At 37.7% G+C, this 23,789-nt stretch overlaps 1 protein-coding gene across 15 annotated transcripts in view; it reads left to right on the top strand.

Moving 5' to 3' along the window:
• The window catches only part of HP1BP3 (heterochromatin protein 1 binding protein 3), a 34,350-nt gene extending 11,805 nt beyond the window's left edge, over nt 1-22,545 (top strand). For 14 of the 15 annotated variants that reach the window (XM_072609185.1, XM_072609190.1, XM_072609179.1 and 11 more), the window contains 9 exons: nt 1,021-1,180; nt 6,936-7,079; nt 8,247-8,327; nt 10,343-10,497; nt 15,506-15,596; nt 16,297-16,456; nt 18,269-18,380; nt 19,596-19,733; nt 20,790-22,545. In XM_072609185.1, coding sequence (XP_072465286.1) covers nt 1,021-1,180; nt 6,936-7,079; nt 8,247-8,327; nt 10,343-10,497; nt 15,506-15,596; nt 16,297-16,456; nt 18,269-18,380; nt 19,596-19,733; nt 20,790-21,078 — 1,330 coding nt within the window. In that variant the 3' untranslated portion in view covers nt 21,079-22,545. Of the gene's footprint in view, nt 1-1,020; nt 1,181-6,935; nt 7,080-8,246; nt 8,328-10,342; nt 10,498-15,505; nt 15,597-16,203; nt 16,457-18,268; nt 18,381-19,595; nt 19,734-20,789 lie in introns of all 15 variants that reach the window. The other variant, XR_011967071.1, reaches the window with a different exon arrangement.
• The last annotated feature ends 1,244 nt before the right edge of the window (nt 22,546-23,789 follow it).

Below are 23,789 nucleotides of genomic sequence, written 5' to 3'. Positions count from 1 at the left end.
TAGGTACACGTTATACTTTGAACTGATGAAACTAATAGTTCAGATAAAAAGTAACTGATATTTGGCTTTAGACTTAGATTTTCTTGGATGTGAGTGTGTCTGATTTTACCATTCATAAAGTAACACTTCAGACAAAATAATAACTGTACTGTAAAGATCGATTTGGAAGGAATTTACCTATCTTTCTGCTAACTCCATGTGAAAAGTGTCTCTTACTAACTGGAAGTAGAAATTGATATTCTCTACCCACTGTATCCCAAATTGCTAGTTTCACTTTCCCTGAAAGAGTGTCTCTTTAAACAGTACTCAAATGAGTAGATGACTTTCAAATTTTGAAAGCAGGATTTGCCATGGTTAATCTGTAAATGGTGGAATTTGGATGACAAGGAGGTTTTCTGACTTTGTTTTTCACAAGAGAATAGCAGTAAGAAAGATTTCAAATTCACTCCATCCTTTCTATTCTTGACCTAACAATGTTAATTATCCCCATATTTAATAATATTTAATAGAGAAAAATCCCCATAAACTATAAATTCTAAGTTTAAATCTTTAGGGGATCCTTTACCCTTCTCCAGGTTTGCAAGTAGGTACCAGAAATTGTTACCAGCCTGTATAATTTTCAGAAGTCTTACTCCACATTTATAAGTGTCTTAATGCTATTGTACTCACTATGGGATGAAGCAGTAATCTAAAAGAATGTACTACTGGGAGTATGGGGTCAATTTCAGTTTTTATTAAAATTGTTCTTGGACTTGTAGTTGTTTTTTTTTATTTGACTTAATTTCTTCTACATCCTGAATCTCCAGGTAATCTGCTAATCTGAATGATTCTTCTCTGCAACAAAAATGTAAACACATTCTGCTTCATTTATGGAACTTAATGTGTTAAAAATTATTCATGTTATATAAATTCTTAGGTTTTTAAAAATAAAACTATCCTAGTTGCCTGTCCTTTCAGAGATGACCCTCCATGTTTAAAAGTTTATCTTCCTTAATCGAGCTTTTTGTTATTATTTTGAAGTGAGAAAGATCAGACTAAAGAAAAGGAGAAGAAAGTGAAAAAAACAATCCCTTCATGGGCTACTCTTTCTGCCAGCCAGCTTGCCAGGGCACAGAAACAAACTCACATGGCTGCATCCTCGCGCCCCAAAATGGATGCAATCCTGACAGAGGCCATTAAGGCAAGTGAAAATTCATTTTAAATTTGTATTCTTGACAGTTCATTTTTATGTTAGTTGCGTTCATCATTTGCTTACTTTTTAAAGTAAGACTATATTTCCAGAAAATATTAAGTCTCATGTTTTGATTCTCAGCAAATATTTGAATAATAGATAACCAGTGTAATGTCTTAATACTTTTAAAAAGATAGCTATATTTGCTGATCATTGTTAATTAAAATTAAGCTATTATCAAAAAAATATTATCATATGTGTTTTTTAGCTTACCTGCAAAACTTTTATTTCTATTCCATTTCAGGTAACCGAGGAGGCATAATATTTAAAAATTATATTCACTGTAGGTAGCTATTAGAATTAGTAAGCTTTATTATTTAGGTATATTCTTAGATTAACAACATTTTATGTTGTTGTAAATAGCTCTATTGGCTGAACATGACTGAAAGTAATTTAGGAGTATTCCTAAGCAAATAGTTTTCTTTTTAAAGCCTTTTTGTTTTATTCATTTCCATTTTCACAAGTAAATTTCTGATTAAGGCGTTAGTGGATCCTTATTAATGGGCAAAGAGAGGCATAGCTTTTAGGAACAGGGATGATAGCTCCTCTGTGCTACACCCTAGTCAGAAATTATGTGGAATTTTGTATTCCATTCTGGCCACCACAGATATTGATATGCTAGAAAAGGTCTAGAAGAGGGCAACCAGGATAATGAAAAGCCTTCAGTGACCTCATGTAAAAGTCATTGAAGTAGCTGGGGATGTTTAGTTTTAGTCTGGAAAGAGAAGACCCAGGAGGGACCAACAATCGTCTTCAACCATATCAGTGATACACTGTCCTCTACTCTGAAATCCCTTGCCTGGTCATTGGTAGATGCCTTGGATTTTTTGTTTGTTTGTTTGTTTTTTGTTTTTTTGGCAAGTAATTGGGGTCAAGTGACTTGCCCAGGGTTATATAGCTAGTAAGTGTCAAGTGTCTGAAGCTGGATTTGAACTCAGGTCCTCCTGACTACAGGGCCGGTGCTCTATCCGGTACAGCACCTAGCTGCCCCAAACAGATTTCCTTGCTAAATCCCAATCTAGGATTATTGTCAACATCTACCTTCTCTGCCCTGACTAACGTGTTGCTTTCCACAACTGGCGGGAGTCGAGCTGACTTGGTCCACTGTAGGTTTGGATTTTCTCAATGGCAGTCAATGCTTATTACTTCCCTAATTCATTCTTTATTCTTCTTCCTACAAAAACTCACTTAAAACTTGTCACTCTCCCTCTTTTCCTATCTCTCTCAGCTATGACTCACTGCGCATACTTTACTGAGAAAGGCCATTCAATCTGACCTCCCTCAAAGCCTTTGACATTCCTGTTCTGTCTTCAGTTTCTAATAAAGAGACCTCACCAAGACCAGCTCTGTCATCCTCTCAAGATACCTTACTATGTCTCTACCTTTCACAGCCAGTGACCTAGAAAAAACAATCTATTTTCATATCCTACATTCATATCTGATAGGACATCCTGTCCTATCAGATCTCAATGCTTTCCTGTCTGACTTCTGACCTCATCACTCAACTGAAACTACTCTCTCCAAAGTTTCCAGTGACTTATCTGCTAAATCTAGTGGCTTTTTTTTAAACCAGTCTTTATCTGTCTTGATCTTTCTTCATTTTTTCTCACTGTTGACCATCCCTTCCTTCTGGCTTCTGTTTGTTTGCTTGTTTTTTTCTGGATTTTCATGACACTGTCAGCAAGCATTTATTAAGTATCTACTGTGTGTCAGATACTGTGCTCGTTGCTATTCTCCTCTGTTTTTTTCCCCATACCTATCTGACCCCTCTTTCTCAGGCTCATCATCCATATATAACACCCTAAGTGTGAATGTACCCTGTCCTAGATCTTCTTTTCTCTCTCCATTCTTTCTCTTGGTGTAAGACAGTCATCTGCATCAGCTATGTAGATAACTCTCAGATCTATATATCCAGTCCCTCTTTTCTGAGCCGGAGTCCTGTATCTCCAACCACCAATTTATTATATGTTATTTATATAATGTGTGTTTATTATATATTTCAAACTGCATGTCCTGGAAACATTCCAAATACAGCTTGTCTAAGAAACTTACTATCCTTCTCCCAAAACTACCTCTCTTCCAAACTTCCCTGTTTCTGTTAAGATCACCTTCCAGTATTCTTAGTTCACAACTTTGGCATTATCCTCAACTCTTCATTCTCCCTCACCCCACATACCTAACAGTTGTTAAATCTTGCCATTTCTACCTCTACAGTATCTCTTGCACCCAACCTCTTCTTCTATTCACACAGGTTCTCATCCATAGCCTCTTAATTGTTGTCACTGCTCTCCAGTGCATCCTCCACTTTTGCCAAAGTGATTTTTCTAAAGAGTAGGTCTGATCATGTCACTCTTAACCAATAAACCCTAGTAATTCCTTGTTACCTTTAGGATCATATGACAAAAGCACTCTTGCAGTTAAAGATGTTCACAACCTAGCCCCAACCCCCCTTTTCAGTCTTATATATGTTGTTCCTCTCCTGAGCTCCATGGTCCAAATGACCTTTTTTATGCTGGCTGTCATGCACAGTACTCCATTTTCCATCAGGTTCTCTTACCTCCACCTCTTAGAATCCTTCATTTCATTCAAGATTCAACTCAAGCATCATCTTCTATACTGAAGCCTTTCCTGAACCTAACCCCAGCTACTAATCCTCTCCTTCTCAAAATACCTTGTAGAGATTCTAGTGGCGTTCAAAGCATCTTACAATTTGATCCCAGCTAAACTTCTAGCCTTAAGATACATAATTCCCTTGGGCAAACTCTAGATGCAACTGACCTTCTTTCAATTCTTCCTACATGATCCCCCATCACATATAACTAGAGTTGGTACTGGCTATCCCCTGGGCCTCGAATTCTTTTTCTATTCTCTGCCTCAAAGAGTCCCTCACACCCTTCCAGACACAGCTCAGGCACCATCTTCTTTCCTTATCCACTCCAACCAGTGGTGCCCTGACCACCTTTTATTTAATGACTATGTTTTTACTTTGTCAGCCAGTAAGCATTAAGTACCTACTATGTGCCTGGCACAGTGCTGAGAGCAGGAGATACAAAGAAAAAAAAGAAGACAGTCCCTGCTCTTGAGGAGCTTACATTGTATGGGAGGACACAGTGTGTATTATGTATTATGTGTATTGTCTCTGCCGTTAGACTGTGAGCTTTTTTTCCCTTTTTATGTTATTCTTTTATTTGTTTTCAGTGTTCTACAATCACTTCCATATATCTTGGATTTTTCCGCTCTCTCCCTTCCTTCCCCCTTACCTCTCCACTCCCTCCCTGAGGTGGCATACAGTTTTATATACACATACATTCTACACATACATTCCTATTAAATACATTTTCACCTTAGTCATGTTGCATAGAGGAATTAAAATGAATGGGAGAAATCATAAAACAAACCGTAATACGAAAGAAAATGATCTGCTCTATTCTGCAGTCGAATTCCATAGTTCTTTCCCTGGATGTGAAAGGCATTTTGTCTTAAGAGACCATTGAGAATTATTTAAGTCCTCGCATTGCAAACAAGTTCTAAGTCTAACAGAAAAAATTCCTTACAAACTACAGTTGTTGCTGTGTACAAAGTTCTCCTGGTTCTGCTCCTTTCACTCATCATCAGTTCATATAAGTCCTTCCAGGCCTGTGTGAAGTCCTCCTGTTCATCATTTCTTATAACACAATAGTATTCCATTGCATTCGTATACCATAATTTATTCAGCCATTTCCCAATTGATGGGCATCCCCTTGATTTCCAGTTTTTGGCCACCACAAAGAGAGCTGCTCTAAATATTTTTGTACACGTGGGACCCTTTCCCATTTTTCTGATCTCTTGGGGATACAGTCCTAGAAGCGGTATTGCTGGGTCAAAGGGAATGCACATTTTTGTAGCTCTTTGGGCTACAAATTGCTCTCCAGAATGGTTGGATCAGCTCACAGCTCCACCAACAATGAATTAGTGTTCCAACTCTCCCACATCTTCTCCAGCATTTGTCATCTTCCTGTTTTGTCATGTTAGCCAACCTGATAGGTGTGATGTGGTACCTCAGAGTTGTTTTGATTTGCATCTCTCTAATCAGTAGTGATTTAGAGCATTTTTTAATATGACTAGAGATAACTTTAATTTCATCCTCTGAAAACTGCCTGTTCCTATCCTTTGACTTGTATTCTTGTACACTTGACTCAGTTCTCTATATATTTTAGAAATGAGGCCTTTTATCACAGACACTAGTTGCCAGTTTTCTGCTTCCCTCCTAATCTTGGTTGCATTGGGTTTGGTTGCGCAAAAACTTTTCACTTTAATGTAATCAAAATTATCCATTTTGCACTTCATAATGCTTACTATGTCTTGTTTAGTCAAAAATTCTTCCCTTTTCCATAAATTTGATAAATACACTATTCCTTGCTCCACTAATTTGTTTATAGTATCAATCTTTATACCTAGATCATGTACCCATTTAGACTTTATTCTTGTGCATGGTGTCAAGAAACAAGCCTGTGCCTTGTTTCCACCATACTGTTATCCAGTCTTCCCAGCAATTTTTGTCAAACAGTGAGTTCTTATCCCAGAAGCTGGGGTCCTTGGGTTTATCTTACAGTAGATTGCTATATTCATTGCCTACTGTGTCTTGAGTACCTAGCCTATTCCACTTGTCTACCCTTCTATTTCTTAGCCAGTACCAAGTGGCTTTGATAATTGCTGCTTTATAATACAATTTGAGATCTGGTAGAGCCAGGCCATCTTCCCTAGCATTTCTTTTCATTATTTCCCTTGATATTCTGGACCTTTTGTTCTCCTGGATGAATTTTGATATTATTTTTTCTAGCTCTAGAAAATAATTATCTGATAGTTTGATTGGTATGGCACTGAATAAATGAATTAATTTAGGTAGAATTGTCATTTTTATTATCTTGACTCGGCCTACCCACGAGCAACTGATGTTTTTCCATTTACTTGGATCTGACTTTATTTGTGTGAAAAAGTTTTGTAATTGTGTTCATATTTGTTTCTGGATTTGTTTTGGTAGGTAGACTCCCAAATATTTCATAATATCTACCCTGGCTTTAATTGGAATTTCTCTTTCTATCTCTTGCTGTTGGTCTTTGTTAGTAACATATGGAAATACAGAAGATTTGTGTGGATTTGTTTTGTAACCTGCAACTTTGCCAAATTTGTTTATTATTTCAAGTAGTTTTTTGCTTGAATCTCTTGGATTCTCTAAGTTTATCATCATGTCATCTACAAAGAATGATAATTTAGTTTCTTCTTTGCCTGTTCTGATTCCTTCATTTTCTTTTTCTTCTCTTATTGCTATGGCTAACATTTCTAGTACCATATTGAGTAATAGTGGTGATAATGGACATCCTTGTTTCACTCCTGCTCTTATTGGAAATGCATCTAGCTTATCTCCGTTACATATAATGCTTGCTGAAGGTTTTAGGTAGATACTACTTATTGACTGTGAACTTTAAGAGTAGGGAATATCTTTTTCTTTTCTTTGTATCTTTAGTGCCTATCCCATAGTAGGTACTTAATAAATGCTGGTTTGTTGATCTTTATTTATCCATGTAGTCATAGTTTTTCCCAACAGAATGAAAAGTCAGTCTTGAAAGCTAGAACTGTTTCTTTTTTGACTTTGGGTACTCAGCACCTGCCACATTATAAGTGCTTAAATGAATGTTGGTTGATTGACAGATTGATTGTTTTCCAGGCCTGCTTTCAGAAAACTGGAGCATCAGTTGTTGCCATTCGAAAATATATCATTCACAAATATCCCTCACTGGAACTAGAAAGAAGAGGCTACCTCCTTAAGCAGGCACTGAAGAGAGAATTACAGAGAGGAGTCATCAGGCAGGTAATGATGATTGAAACAAAGTGGATATTTGGGCACTATATAGCGTATTATGCTGTATTGTATTACAATGTATATTAAGTATATTACCACATTGGTTGCTGTCAATCTCATATTTGGTTGGGAAGCTTGTTCTCAGACTGTTTTCCCAAAAGCCTATCCCTATTACACGGTGAATAGTTAATACTTTGTTCTAACTCAGCATGCCTGAAAACAGTTTTCATAAACCAGAGTGCCAACTGACTTTATATTCCTCTTTTTCTTTTTTTTGAGGAATCAGATGCTTTGGCAGAGCTAATGACAGATTCAAAAGCAATACTTAGGGGAAAGGACTTGCCCAAGCTCACATTGTTACAGTTGTGGCAGAGCCAGGTCTAGAACCCAGATCTTTTGACTTCCAGTCTATTGTCCTTTGAACTACCCCAAACTTCAACATACCACTTATTTGAAGACATATCACTGTCTTGTTTGAGCTATGGTCACCTCTCTGGCACTAAAGATCTTCTATGTACTGGAACTCTAAAATGGTTTGTTAAAAGTATTAGCAAGAGGCACAAACAGTCATGAGAATTTTTAATATAAGTTAAACTGATTTAGGTATTAGGCTGAGTTTTCCTGAAGTCAAGTTTTTTAAACAGTCTAGAGAAAGCCAGGGTAGAGAAAACTCAGCTTATGATAAAGGAATCAACTTTGATACAAGGAAAGATGATTTTTAAAAAGGACGTTTGAAAAATCATCTTGAAGAATGATAATCTTTGCCTGTTACAAAAAAAGAAGGGTGACTTCTCATGCTGAAAATCATGGGAAAACCTAACATATCCAGGGAGACTTCTGCTGGGAAGTGGTTATCTTTATAAGAATGTGATACATATATATATTTTTAACTTTCCGTGAGTTTTTTTTCTCCCTTTAGCTGGCAGTTCTTAATGGAGCCCTGTGATCCTCACAATTAGAATTTGTTATTTTAGTTCATGAAATTATTTAGAAAGCATGAGAACCCCTTCCCCATTGTAGAATTAAATTAGGACTTTACCGTGGGTCTTACATGACAAAGCACTGTAGTTTTATTAGTGCATTGTAAATTCTTATCATAAATTATAAAATATTACAAGTTATTATAAATTTATTTTAAAATAGAAACACTTGTCATTGCAATTAAAACTATTTCAGGTAAAAGGAAAAGGAGCTTCTGGGAGTTTTGTGGTGGTCCCAAATGCAGGAAAAAACGTTCAGAAGTCTAAAGATAGAAAGGTAAGATATATATGTCCAGAAGGTATTTAAGCACTATATTATTATTATATATATTATTATATTTAGCTATTTTGGTTTGACAAGTTTTATGTGAAGTTTTTCATGCTTTCCTTACACTTAGACCTAGTTTTCTTCCTCTTTACTATATGCTTTTTATCTCACATCCTTTTTCATATCCAACCAAACATACATACACATGCACACTTAAATATATAATACCATAATGTTTAAACTATATGCTGATTATTGACATATACTTCTCAGATGCAAACAGCCACCCTAGGTTTGAACCAGGTGGGCATAAAAACTCTTATTCCTGCCAGCTTAGACTTTTCCTCTCCCACTCCATTGTTGCTGTAGACTTAGTGCTGCCTAGAACCCCACCCCTCACCCCTCCTTGCATCTTACCTTTTCTGAGTGTCATTTTAAAGATGTTTGGTAAATTTGGTGGTGATGAAAGGGAAAGTGGATATTAACCACTTCTTTTCCTTCACCTGGCAGGGCATCCCTAACCCTTGAGATTTCCCATGACCTAGAGTTCTTTTTTTCACTCCACCCCAAGTTCTTGTGACAAAATGTCTGGGGAGGATTTACATTTTCATCTGAAATTTAATTCATTCCTTTGTATACCCAAATTCAGTTAACTCAAACCCACTACAATAAATGAAAGATCCTTCACCGTTATCTATGTGGACTTTATGTTTCCAAATCTCAGTGGGAGAGAGGAAAAAAGATATATACTAGGGAACCTTTATACACTGTTTCCTTCAAAGCTTCCATGCAAGGTTTTGAGACAAGAAGGTAAATCTAGTCAGACTATTTTGTTCCACAGTCAGAGGGGAAAAAGAGAAACACTGTTGGAAAACAACAGGGAAGGTCACTGAAAAGGAAATTGGGCCAGCCAGTGCCTGGGGCCCTGAGAAGAAAAGCATGTCAGAGAAATGCCACACCAACCCTACTCCTCGCCAAATTCACTCTTCCCTCTAGCACTAGTTCAAGGTAACAGTTTTGAGAGACAGACACTTGTCCCCTCCCAGATCCTTCCTTGTCTAAGCTCCAGTCACAAGAACAACTAGGAGGTAAGGGAACCCTGAGGCCACTCTGAGGGGTTCAGCAAACAGAAAGGTACGGTCTTGTCATACCCACATTGAAAATCAGAACTTATATTCCCTTAGAAACAATTGGAAAACAAAAGGCTGTGCAGACTATAGTTAAGCTAACTCTTAGTGAGCCAACTGGAGAATCAAACTAGGAAGCTAAGATCATATGACTAGAAAAATGCCCAGTACAGACAAGTTTTAAACAAACCAAATTCTGAAAACCACCTGTGGATAAGTTGGGGATTGACTCTACACACAGCTCAATGCAAGATTGTTCCCTTCATCTTCATCCTTGAAATGCTTTGTACCTCCTCCACATGTGGATTTCTTACAAGAGAACATACAGATTCTGAACAAGCTCATTTGCAGTGATCTTTATCTCTTAAGTCATCTGTTACTTAACACAGGGCCTGCTAGCATATAGGAAGCAGTTAATGCAAGCTTGTTAGCCATTTTCTGTTACTGAATACAGAGAATGGTTTCTTAAATGCCCCCCCGAAATCTGCCATGATTTTAGGTTCCTCTGCATGTTCTGGGCTCACTGAGTCTGTGTGTAATGTCCTAATGGAGACCTCTAGGAGATGCTTCTGCGTCAGGGTTCCACATGTTTTCAAACCTACTGTATGCAGTATATTGTACCCTCTGATGTGTAATGTGTTTTGGATATCTAGAAAGAAATTAACACTTGTCTCAGCTCCATGCATTTAACAAATAATTTGTGGAATCAAGACATGTATGTAATAAAAGGAAAGGAAACACAGGATAGACATACATTTAGAACTTACCATAGGACTTGAATAGAGTGAGAGCTCCTGCATCATCTACTTTATTTGACAAGTGTTTTACATATTGAAATACTTCTTAAAATTTTGTATGGTCTGAAGTGACTTATATTTGGGATATATTGCTTTTCAGAAAAGTAGTTCTACATTAGCTCCAGAACAGCAAGTAAAATTGGAAGATGTTCTCCCACTGGCTTTCACTCGCCTTTGTGAACCTAAGGAAGCTTCCTACAGCCTGATCAGAAAATATGTGTCTCAGTATTATCCTAAACTTAAGGTGGATATCAGGTATGGACACGTAGTGTAAAATTAAAAACATGCATGCTCTGAAATGTTGAGATTTAAAAATGTCTTTCCCTTGGCCCTTCCAAGGTTGGTCTGGGCAGTGAGAATGTCAGATGTTAGGGCTGATGCTCTTCTAGACACCCAGCAGGTTGGAATATTAGACTTCTAATCCAGGATAACTTTCACTGTACCATATCTTCGCAGCTTCTAGTATACAAAACAATAGAATTTATTTACTCTTCATGTTCAGTATTACTAAGTAGAACTGTGGTCAAGAACTTTAACCTTGAATGTTTTCAGTACTTTAAAGGTTTGTGTAGCATTCATCTATCTTCATGTATGGGTTTTGCAGTATCTATGTTTTAAACCTATCATGCCAAATTATTGGCAAATTCTTGTAGTAGTTAGTTTATAAAAGATACCACTTACAGATATTTTAACTGTCATTGGGTTTATCTGCCATGCCTGGTTGCAAGTTTGATCTTACATATGTGAATTTATTTGAGTTTGCAGTCACTAGAATTTCTCTTTGGAGCTGAAGTGGAAATTATACATTGAAATGTAGATAGGGTGATTATTTCACAGTTAATTGTGTTGTGCTATATGCTATTTTTTATTTATGTACCCAGGTCTTCAATCTGAAGTATAAAATATTCATAAGATTTGCCCTGAACCTTTTTTTTCTTTTACAAAAGGATACTATTCAGAGTATAGAATAATGTATAGTCTAGTGCCATTCTTGTTTTGATAACGGAGGCATATCAAGTTGCTAAAATTTTAATCCAGATGCAAAATTTTTAGAAAACTGCTAAATTATTTTCAGAGTATCCAATTTAAGCATTAATTTATTTAATGCTCTTTAGAACTTAACACATGGAGTCATGAAGTTACAAATTGAAATAGTTCTTGTGTCCAGGAAGGCAAACTCAGGGGAAGAAATATAGTATGAACACTTATTCATTCTACTTGCAAGACCCTCTGTTATAGGGTTACTGGTAGTTTTAGGTATGTGCAATAGCTTGTCAGCAGGTTTTGCTTCTGTGTGATTCTGTAGGGCTTGAACAAAGACAGTGAACGAGACTTTAGTTTGTTGTATATGTTGGGATCATAGAATGTTAGAGCTGAAAGAAACCTCAGAGGTCTGATCCAGTTTCCTCATTTTATAGGTGAGGAAACAAAAGCTCAAAGAGGGAATGGGATTTGGCCAACTTTGCAAAGCAGAGACCTGAATCCAGTTTCTTTTACTTTTTATACAGTGCTGTTTCCTTCACACTGTACCAGAGAAAGATACTTTTTTGGCTAATGTTGTGGAATATGTGCCTCAGTGAGACAGCATTTATTTCCATTGTAGTTTTCTAGATTGCTAGTTAGGATATAGAAGACAGTAAATCCAAATGTCTTTTATCATTCATTAAGTTATTTGACTTTTCTGTGTCATTTAACAGTGTTGATTAACCTATCCATAAAACTTTTTTCCTTGGCTTTTATGAAATCAATACAACCCATAATTTCCTCTCACTTTTTTGACAGCTTTTTCTGCATCTCATCACCTAAATGTAGGTATCCCAACATTGAGTCCTAAGTCTTCTGCTTCTCTCTCTCATGTCTCTCTCCAGATAGTTTATTGATTCTCATAGTTTCATCTCTGAAAATGACTTCCATATCTCATCTCATCTCAACCATTTTAATGTCATTCATAAACAACCTGCTGAACATATTTCTCCACGGATTTCCTGTCATCATTATGCCTCTTTAGCCGTGAGGAATGTGTCTCAACTCTAGATTAATCAGGAAAAATGTACTATTCTTTTTTTTTTTTGGAAGAAAGATACCATGGTGAAAAAAGAAGAGAAAATATCTGAAGAGTTACAACGTAACCCAGACTTGTGTCAGGAGAATGGAGGATGAAAAAAATTATTAATGAGAAAAAAAAGAAGAAATATTGAACACTTTGACATAAGGAATAACTATGAGATGCTTTCCATAGCAGTGGGAGACCAGTGGTGACTGGACCCTCTGAAGAGAAAACAGTGGCTTATATTTCAAGGAATGGTCAAATATAAATCCACAGAAATAAATTCCATAAGAGTCAGAAGCAAAAACTGTGAATACCAGTTGATTCTCTGGTGAAGGGTACTGAAAGAGCCATTTGTCAAACTAACATTAGGAGTACAGAGTTCTGCTGTCTTCCCAAATTGCGTATCTGGGTTATAATGAAGAATTGTCTGAGATGTCTCAGACTGATGACCTCTAGAGAGTCATTGGAACTCAAATAATACTACTAGAAAGTGTAGAAAACATAGCTAAAGTTTATATAGTTTATAAAGTCGTAGAGTCACAGATAGTCATTTCATCAGTGCTGTCCTGCTAAAGACTAAAGAAGAGAAAGGCAGATTGGGAAGCATAACATGGTTTTATTAACTAAAACATAGCTAGAAAAATAGAGCATATGTTAGAAAGAGAACTGATGCTGTGGAAAGGAACTGGAGCAGGCTGTCTCCAGAGACCCTTCCACAACCAGCATTCTGTGATCTTGACAAGTGAGCAAGTTGTGATTGTGTCAGAACAGTGTTGAATTTCTGGACCTGGCTCTTGGCCTTGGGTGGAATGTACCTAAAAAGGCCTGGTGAAGATATATTTGCCTAAAGTCTTGCAAATATAATGAAAGGGGCTTTATATTGAGAAGAGTGGGTAAAGGAGAACAGAAGGAAGAGCTGCCCCATAATTCATAGGAGACAGAATCCAAAAAGGAGCCCACAGTGGAACCATGGCCTTAGACATCTTTATATAAATCTTAAAAGTTCTAAAGCAGGAAGGCAGATTTGATCTCATCATTGAAACCCATCATTGGAACATGACTCTGGAAGAGCACATCTTGTTAAAAAAGATGAGACTCAGTGGGGGAAGGGATAGAATTGTATATTAAGATCCACCCCTTGAAGTGAACAGAACCAGAACACTGTACACAGTGTGCCATGACTGACTTTGATAGACTTAGCTCTTCTCAGAAATGCCAGGATCTAAGACAACTCCAAATGACTTAGGATGGAAAATGCTCCCCACATCCAGAGAAAGAACTATGGAATCTGAATGCAGATGGAAGCATACTATTTGTTCTTTTTTTTGTTTTCTTCTTTCTTGTGGTTTCTCCCATTGGTTCTAATTCAATATGAATGTGTACATAGAGCTTACATCAAATTACACATTGTCTTGGGGTGGGGGAAAGGGAGAGATGGGGAAAAAATTTGGAACTCAAAATCTTATGGAAGTGAATGTTGAAAACAAAAAGTAAGTTGTTTTTTTTTAATCCAGAAAAAACCCAGAGGAGACAAGCCTAGTGGAGAGTATTTCAGTGAAAATCAACAAGTTCAATCATCAAGCATTTATTAAGCTCCTACTGTGTAACAAGCACTGTATTAGGAGAATCAAACCATATTCTTACGCATGTGTACTTCATAGTACTTAAATGAAAGGAGGGAGTAGAAGAGTTCAAGAAATAGTATAGATAGTAGTAATGATACAGAACTTCAGTTATTCAGACATATGCTAGAGCACTTTGCCTAAGGCAGAGGAGCTGATTCTTGGCTCACTTTAAATGATAATTTTATCTTTCAAAAGGTGCCTGAAATAGAGTAATTTCCATAATGAATATCGATGCAAAAATTTTAAATAAAATATTGCCAGAGATATCACAGCAATATCTCACAAAGATCATATATTATGACCAGATGACATTTTTTACCAAGAATATAAGGCTAGTTTAGTATTAAGGAAACTAAGTATAATTGGCCACATCAGTAACAAAAATTATATGATTATATCAATAGATGCAAAAAAAAAAAAACCAAGTTTTTGACAGAACACAACACCCATTCTTTTTAAAAATGCTAGAAAGCACAGGGATAATTGAAGCTTTTTTAAAAAATAAGTAATATCTGTCTAAAACCAAGAGCAAACATTATTAGTAATGGAGACAAAACCGGAAACCTTTCCCATAAGATCAGGAATGTCTGTTATCACCATTATAATTCAATACTGTACTAGAAATGCTAGCTGTAGCAATAAGATAAGAAAAAGAAAATGAAGGTATAAGCATAGGCATTGTGAAAACAACTATCAAGTTTTTACAGATTATATATTGGTATACTTAGAAAACCCTAGAGAGTCAACTAAAAAAACTAGTCAAAACAATTAACTTTAGCAAAGTTGCAGAAAATAAACCCACAGAAATCATCAGCTTTTCTATATATTACCAACAAAACCTATCAGAAAGAGATAAAGAAATTCCATTTAAAATAACTGCAAACTGTATAAAATGTTTGGAAGTTTATCTACCAGAACATAACACAGGAACTATATGAACACAGTTACAAAATACTCTTCACACAAATTAAAGACAGATTTAAACAATTGGAGATAGATTAATTGCTCATGGGTAGGCCAAGCCAATATAATAAAAATGAGAATACTAAATGACTCTGAGGCACCATCTTCCTCCAATCAAATTGGTTAAAATGACAGGAAGAGAAAAAAGACAAATGCTGAGGGGATGTTGAAAACTAGAACCTTAATGTACTGTGGTGAAGTTATGAACTGCTCCAACCATTCAGGAAAACAATTTGAACCTATGCCCAAAGGGCTATAAAGTTTTACATACCCAGCAATACCGTGACTAGCTCTATATCCGAAAGAGATCAAAGGAAAAGGACCCAAATGTGATCATTGTTGTGGTCAAATGGAATTTGATAGATAAATGAATAATGAAGTTATCATTTGGAAGTATCTGCATGTTCAGAATTGCACCAGAAAAAGGGGTGACAAATCTGCCTCATGTATACTTTGCTTCAGAAAAACATGGTGCCTATAAGTGGTTGTTTTGCCAGTCCTATTTGAAGAAAACAGCACATCATAAGAGTTCGAAGCCAAAAGGACCTTAGAAAACTGCCTGCCAATTTGTTGTCTTGGATTTGTATAATTGTTACCTATTTTGTGTTTTTAATTTCCCCCTCAGACCTCAGCTGTTAAAGAATGCACTGCAGAGAGCAGTAGAGAAAGGCCAATTAGAGCAGATTACAGGCAAAGGAGCTTCTGGGACATTCCAGGTCAGAGGCCAAAGGTTCACTTTCAGAACTTGTTTGGCTTAATCCTTTTTATTCCTCGCTCCCTTTTATATCACTTTTTATATCTCTCTGAACCCACTTCAGAAATATGCTGTGCATGTATTTTTCTTTAGTAAGGTACCTTTGGCTGTTGCTAAACTTTTCTCTTTTTGTTGTTATCCTTACAGGGTTTATAGGGTTATTTGTTAATTTCACTAGTACACAGCTTCTTCATTTTTCAGATTGCTAAAGGGAAGTATTCTCTGATAGAAAAAGGATTTAATTCATTTCATCCATGAAAATGTAGTACGTATACTTTTAAAAGAAGCATATGTGGAGTCCATTAAGTGCTGTTGCGCAATAGTTTAGCCTATGGTTCACATGAGAGTTACAAATTAACTAATACACATATTGGAGTAGTTATACCTAGGTCTGAAGAATTGCCAACTATTTATAGGGTATAAAAGCAGCAAATGGGAGAAGAGAATAACTGAGAATGTCCATAAGAGGGTTTGGGGATTTTGAATTAGTTAGTTTAGATTCTTGGTGGCTGGAAAGCAAAAGTCCCTAATGCGACATTTTAATTTAAAACATATCTGTGCTAATGCAGGAGCTCCGACCCACCTGGTGCAGAGGAGTCTTGTCTTGACCTGCTTTGGGAGAGTGTTGTCTTGATGCTTTTCTCTTCCTCCTTGGAAAACAGCTGAAGAGGTCAGGGGAGAAACCCCTGCTTGGTGGAAGTCTGATGGAAGATGCAATCCTGTCTGCTATTGCTGCCATGAACGAGCCGAAGACCTGTTCAACAACTGCTCTGAAGAAATATGTCTTGGAGAACCACCCAGGGACCAATTCTAATTTCCAAGGTAAGACTCAGGTGTGCGCTCAGCATGGGCAGGGAGCTCACAATGTTTGCTCTAGGACTGTGCTCTCAGTGCCAGCACAGGCACACACAGGCTGTAGGAAGTGTTGGTACCTCCCTGGTAGAAGAGGAAGTTCAGGGTCATCAGTAATTCACCTACACACCATCTGTATGTCGTACGGATGGCACTTGGTCCAGGTAGGGATGGTGCCATTGGTACCTAGAACAGATCATTCCAGCAGAAGGTAAGGAAATACAGTGCCATGAGATCAGAAGAGGAAGGACCACTCTCCCTAAGAGGAGAAACCCTGTTTGTGGCTGGTCATTCCTTTTAGTTCGTAGAAGTGGCACTGAACTTGGGATCACCAGACCTCATTTCAGAGCCCAGCTCTGCTACTCTTACCTCAGGGACCTCGAGCAAATGGCCACAGCCTACCTGAATGGCCTTGTCTACAAAGTGTGGGTCTGGATTAAAGGATCTCAGAGGTGAGATTTCTCATTCTGAGCTGTATAAAAGAAAAAATGGGTAACTACATGAAGATTTTTCTGTTCTCAAGCACGCTTATTTGTGGTAGTTTTAAATGTTCGTTTTGTAACAGCCAGCACTTATGTAACTCTTTAAAGTTTGCAGAGAACTTTACACATTAACTCATTGGATCGTCACAACCACCATGAAAGGGATGTGCTTGTTATTATCCCCATGTGCTAGGGTCACACACAGCTAGCAAGTGTTGAGGAAGATCTTCCTGAATTCAAATCAGCACTCAGTCCACTGTACCACCCAGCTGCCTTTTACTTATATAAGTGATTCCAAGACTGCTCTCGTTTTAACCTGAAACTAATCAAGCAGATTTGAAGAAAAATGTGAAACTAATAAATAACTCAGAGAAAATTACAGAATGAATCAAAGCAAATTATTTTAAGTAAAAAAAAAGGTCTTGGAATCTGATTAGAATTTTTCATGGGAAGTGTCATTTACTTTTTTTATTTGAGAGTATGCTTTCTAGAAGTGTTTTTCTTTTCAGCATCTCTTGTCAGAGGAAGGAGTTGTTCATGTGGTATCTTGTACCAAATATCTGTGATATGTTTACCTTTCCCTTGTGTTATACTCTGCGGTGATTGTTATACTCTTCCTGCCTACTTTGTGAATTGAAGAAAAATGACTGTTTAATTTTTTAACAAGTGGAAGCTTAACTACTTTGACATTTACTCTTTGAAAACAGAATTTTGGTTCACATTCTCAGTTTTTGTCCAAATCCACATTAACCAAAACCAAAAACCCACATGTGCTCCATGAAGTCATTGTGAAATGCCTTCATACTTGAGGGAGTTCAGTTCTTGGTCTTAAAGAACTAGAAAGCATTGGAATCAGTTTCAGGATCTCACCAAACTATCCTTGGCTCTTGCTGCAGCTCAAGATAGTGTCCTCTTTAGGTGACTCTGGAATGGATTTCTTAAGGCAGCTCTGCTTCATGAGACCCTTGGGATATCGCAAGAATGCAGACATTTGAACTTTGTCCAAAGAATGTGCCCAGAATGTTACATGTTCTTCTAGAGCAGGGCTTCTTTATTTGGGGTCTGTGGTTTGATTTCTGAGGATCTGTGAATGTGAATGAGAAAAAAGGACACCTTTATTTCAGTAAAGTTGGGTATTTTGTTTTATGCAATTAAAAAAAAAAAAGCCAGACTGCCAAAAAGGACCAAGACACACACACGCACACACACACACACACACACGAACCCTTATCCTGGAGGCACACTTGTTTTATACAAAGTTAAAGTGTTGGTTGATAAGACTTTTGCTTTTTGTTCTCAGTGCATCTACTGAAAAGAACCCTACAAAAATGCGAAAAGAATGGATGGATGGAACAGATCTCTGGGAAAGGGTTCAGTGGCACCTTCCAGCTTTGTTTTCCATATTACCCCAGGTAAAGAAAGGTTTTTACACATAACATGACCCATTGTACAATACAATTGAATTCATAGGGTCATAGACTTGTTGGGAAGGATGAGACCTTAGAAATCATCTGGGGCCTAAATTCTAGGCTAACCTTTGCATCTTACAAATGAGTAAATGAATTAGAGAGGTCAAGCCCTATGGTTTCATAGCTAGGAGCCAGGTATTTCCATCTGTCTAGTTCTTAGTAGTCCCTGCTCTCAAATCCATTAGACGGTGAGTAATTATGCTATTCCTTCTTTATCAGACAATTAAGTTTTGGCATCTGATGCTGCAAATCCCAACTTACATTGTTCTGTACTGTGGTCATATAGCATGGAGAGCTACAGGAATTGAACATCATATGCTCCCAAGTGCTTTGTAACTTGTAGCATGCAGGCAAGTCAAGAATTCCTACCTGATACATGTTTTTGATTTCTCAGGAAGTGAAGAAATCTCGGTACTGCTTCTAGCCCCTATTGCAGGTGCTTTTCATCCCATTGGTCTAGGTATACCCAGTGATAGAAGGCCCAGTCCATCCATGCCCTCACACTCTGAGGAAGATAATTGAATCTTTAATAAAACTCCCATGATATGCAGCCTTGATATTTTAGGAGGAACTCATTGTAGTTTTATTCCACTTTGTGAGCAAGCATAAATTTTTTTGAACTTCTTACTAAAAGACAGACCAACCCTTTTGGTTAGTTGTGTGTTTACATGTTCTTCAGGTAAATTTCAAAGCCTAGTATATTGTGATATTATTTTATAAGCTTTACTCATCAGGGTGATCAAGAATTTCTGTTATTGTAGATAGAAAAAAAAGGAAGATCTTAGCTTTTGATGCCATACAACTTTTATGAAATTTAAAATACTCAATCCCTTTTGAGATTTCAAGTTCTGAACTGCTTTGTTTGAATTTTTGGAGGCAGGACACTTTTTTTTAAGGTTGTGGTTATGAGGGAGCTGCATAGTGAAAAGTGGAGCATGGAGACCTGGTGCTGCTTAGACATGTTTACTAAAGGGGGTGTATATATGTGTGTGTGGGGGGGGTGTTTGTGTGTACATTTTCAGAATAACTTGTAACCTTCTCGCTTGTAATCGTGGAGGGGGCTGTGTTCTTTTGCTTGTTTGCCATCTACTATTTAGGCTTCCACTGTTTTGATGGTCCAGAACAGGGCTTTTGTTTGAACCTGAGTTCTTTTCACAGCCCAGGAGTGTTATTTCCAGAGAAGCAGCAAGGTGAAGAGTCTGAGGAGTCTGAGGATGATGATTCAGAAGAGGAAGATGAGGAAGAGTCATCTGAGGAAGAAGAATCTGAAGAAGATGAGCCACCACCCAAGAAAAGGTATTGAAATTTGGGATAAATAAATTGTGGTTGGAGGAATAATTACAGGTCGCTAAATGTTGTAGTTAGAAGGAGCTCTGGAGATCATACATGCCATCCACTCCGTTACAGATGAGGATGTTGAGTCCTAGGAGCCTCTTAGGAAAAGAAATGTAGAGTTAGAAAGGAACTGAAAAGTTGTCGATTTCACAGAAGATACTTTGTGATACTCACAAAGCTTAAATTACTTAATGAATGTAACATAGTTAAAGACAGAAACTCCTTTAGCACCACTGGTTGTTTACTCGTTTGATGATACATTTGTTTTTTTCATCTTTCCCTTGAGTCATCTTTCCCAGTTTTAAATCAATGAATTCATAATACTCCTGAACCAAATTCTGTTCTTTATTCTAAACTTTGCCTTGCTGTGTTGGCAGAAGAGTCGTCAAAATCATATACTCTACTGCACAGACTTCTTGCAGTTTATAAGATCATAGCATTTTAGAGCTGAAAGGGACCTTAGAGATCATTTAGTCCATCCCCTCATTTTACAGAGGAGGAAACTGAGGTGATAGCACCCATCCTGGGCCCTCTGGCAGCGGCAGAGCTGAGAGAAGAACCAGCCAGCTTGTAGACGTAATCTTCCAGAGGACAGAGAACACTTTACTTCTGTGTGCCCAGGACCTAGCACAGTGCCTTACACTTAACAAATCCTTATCAAATTGGCATAGCTCATATTTTCTCTGTATGCAGCACTTTGTCCCCTCATTTCTTTTTGGTGTGAAAGCAAGTTCTAAACTTTAAACCAGAGGAACGCTATTCAAAAGCACAGTGAATGTTTAATATGGTGTTTTGCCAAACAAATAAAAACTTATTGGCAAAATTGGAGCTAGGCAAGGATTTGAATGACTTCTGTTAATTTTGTACCATTTTGACCAATTTTGCCATTTTATGATGTGACTCTAATCATTCGCAAGAGTTGCCATCTATATGTGCCTTTTTTGGCAAAGCCAACAGGCTCTTTGTCATCCTAGAAAATGGGAGCACTCATATGCCCAGTTTTTTCCTTCTTAACAGATTGCAGAAGAAAGCCCCAGCTAAATCCCGAGGGAAGGCCACCTCAGCAAAACAAAGAGATTCAAAACCGAAGCCCAAAACCCCCACTGCCCAACGAGGAAAAGCAAGACCCCCACCCAAGAAAGCCCCACCCAAGGCCAAAACCCCTGCCAAGAAAACCAAACCAGCCCCACCAGCCATCAAGAAGTCTGGTAGCATTGCTTCCAAGAAGCCAGCAGCAAGTGGAAAGAAGGATGGGAAATCTTCCTCCAAGGGCAAATCCAGGAAATCTCTCAGAGCAAAGAAGTGAAACTGTAGGCACAGGGTACTGCAATGAAATTCAAAATCTTCTTTCTTATGGTCATTGTACATTTGTTTTAGTTTTGATGCTTTTAAAATTGCCTTTTTTCCTTTGAAAAGCGTGGGGAGGGAAGATAAAATAAACCAACTTAGTCATTTGTTCTCTTTAGGTACTATTCTCGGTACCTGTCCCTCCCCTCAGTCATTTTAGTTTCTGCAACAATTCAGGACTTTTCTAGACCATGTAATCTATACTTGTTCTTTTTTCCTTTCCCTCTTCGCCCAACCCTTTTTTTTCTCTTTTAAGTGGTCAGCTTAGACTTTATTGTTTGGTTTTCTTTTAAGCAGTTGCAGAGAAGATTTTTATATTTTTAGAAAGCTTCAGAAACAGAACCATGTGACATCAGGTACTGGAAGTAAAGAGAGAGGCAGTGTGACACTTTTGCCTTCAGTGTCTTCTGTGTTGTAGCTCCACAGCTTCCTTTCATTAATGAAACTGCTCCATCAACTCTCCAAGAAACAGGATTCTTGTAGCTTTTGAGAATTAGACACATATATTATGATCCCATTGAAATCTGAAAGGATGAGGCTCCCAGGAGTCATGTGTCATAATGTTCTAACCAGTCCTGACCAGTACAGTCCCTCCACATCAAGCACAATTCTCACATCACTTGGGTTTTTTGGTTAAATGGTATTACAGAAATACATTGTCACTGTGATTCCTCAGGTCATCAATCTGTTACTGAAAAACAAAACATATAAAAATCTTCTTAATCAGATGTTAGATATATTTTTTTAAGACTAAGCGCCTGAGTTATCACTTCCTGTTTGCTGTTTTAAGGGAAATGTTGGAGAGTTATATGGTCACTAATGTAGAGATGCTGATAAGTGGGAAAACATGCAGTTTGCTCAAATAAATGAAACTAGATTCCACCCCCATCTCATCCCCTCCTCCTGCCCCCGCCTTCTTCCTTTCCTCAGCACCTTTGATGTCATTTGGGTGGCTTCGTCTCTGAGATTTTTTTTTAAGTAAATGAAGCCTGACTACCTAACCCTTTTTTTCATTGTATTTTGATTTGGTATTGTGAGGTTGTGTTAAATATTACTAAGCTTTCTATCTGAGAAATTTCCATTTCTGATTCTTAATTTAACCTCCCTGTGGCACTTAAAATTTTTATTGTCTTAAGATATTCATTGTACATCTTCTGGTCCTTTGAGTACTGCCAGAGGCTAAACTTGTTTGTTTCATATTCATTCCACGTGCAGTCTGTTTTCTGGGATCCTTTCTGTAGCCTCGGTTTGGCTAGGGAATGGACTTGCAAAGATTAGCTTGATTTAGATTGATACTCATGTGTGATCCCATCATGAATTTATTGGAATTTGTGTTGCATGTAAGGCAATCTTTCCTGTTGTAAATCTTCCTTTTTTATGTACATATATTTTGAAAAGTATGAATAAACATGAAATTTAAAAAGTTGTTGAACTGTAGCTTTTATTTAAAAGTTGGTGGTTTATCCCCAGAAATAGCAAAATATCACCCTTACTTTGAAATCTTTTCCTTCATAAGATATTTATTAAGTCTTTTTTCTTGGATAGCCTTTTTTTTTTTTTTTAATAAAAATTTCAGTTTCGCTTGTTCTCATGGAACCACAGAATGTTGGAGCTGGAAAGGGCGTGCACCAGAATCTCCTTTACCTGTATGTAGCCTACTCCAGCCTTTGCTCAAAGACTCCAGTGAGAGGGGGCCCACTGCTTCCCCAGGCAGCCCCTTCCCAATTGGATTGCTCTGCCTCCACCCGTTTGTTCTGGTTCTGCCTTGTGGGGCCAAACAGAACAAGTCTGTTTCCACGAGACTGGCCCCCTGATAGCTCTTGAATCTTCTAAACCTGAAGACAGCAATCCTGTCCCCACTATGACTTCACTTCTTCAGGCTACATGTTCTTAGGTCTTTGACCCCTTTTACTGCCCACCTCAGGACAGCCTCAAGCTTACCTGTGCTTTTCCTAAATGTGGTCCGCAGAACTGAACCCAACCCTCCAGCCCCCAACTGCCTAGGGCAGAGCACCACATGGCCATCAACTCCTGAGAATAGTTGCCTCAGAGGGCTCCACAGGCTTACTTAGATGTCATTTCATTCTGTTAACTCATATTGAGTTTGGGGTCCACTGAAACCACATGGTCTTTTTCAGATAAGCTCTTGTCTAGCTAGGCCTCTCCCATCCTGGACTTGCAAGGCTGAGTTTCTGAACCCAAGTGTAAGACCTTACATTTACCCGTGTTGAATTTCATCATATCATGTGCAGCAAGCACAATGTTCAAAATATTTTTTAATACTGTCACCCAGCATGTTACCTGTCCATTCCTACCTGGGATCATCTGCAGAGGCATTTCATGCAGGCCTGGAAGCCTCTGATAAAAATGATCAACAGCAAAGATCCCTGTGAATTCCACCAGAAAGCTAATCCTTAGTTTACATCAGACCACTCACCTTTGTTCAACCAGTTCTGATCTAACTCCCACTATGTCTGCACTTTTCCACAAGTATAGTAATATGAGAGACTGAAACAAATGCTTTGCTAAATAAACCATAATAAATTGCTTGCCTTCTCCGTGTTAGGGGATGGGGGAGGGAAGGAGAGAATTTTAAATTCAAATTTTTAAAATAAAAAATTTAAAAGGTTAAAAATTATTCTTACTTGTAATTGGGGAAAAACAAACTAT

This window comes from Notamacropus eugenii, chromosome 5 (genome assembly GCF_028372415.1).
Source record: "Notamacropus eugenii isolate mMacEug1 chromosome 5, mMacEug1.pri_v2, whole genome shotgun sequence".
Taxonomy (NCBI): domain Eukaryota; kingdom Metazoa; phylum Chordata; class Mammalia; order Diprotodontia; family Macropodidae; genus Notamacropus; species Notamacropus eugenii.
This window is presented reverse-complemented; position numbering and strand designations above follow the sequence as displayed.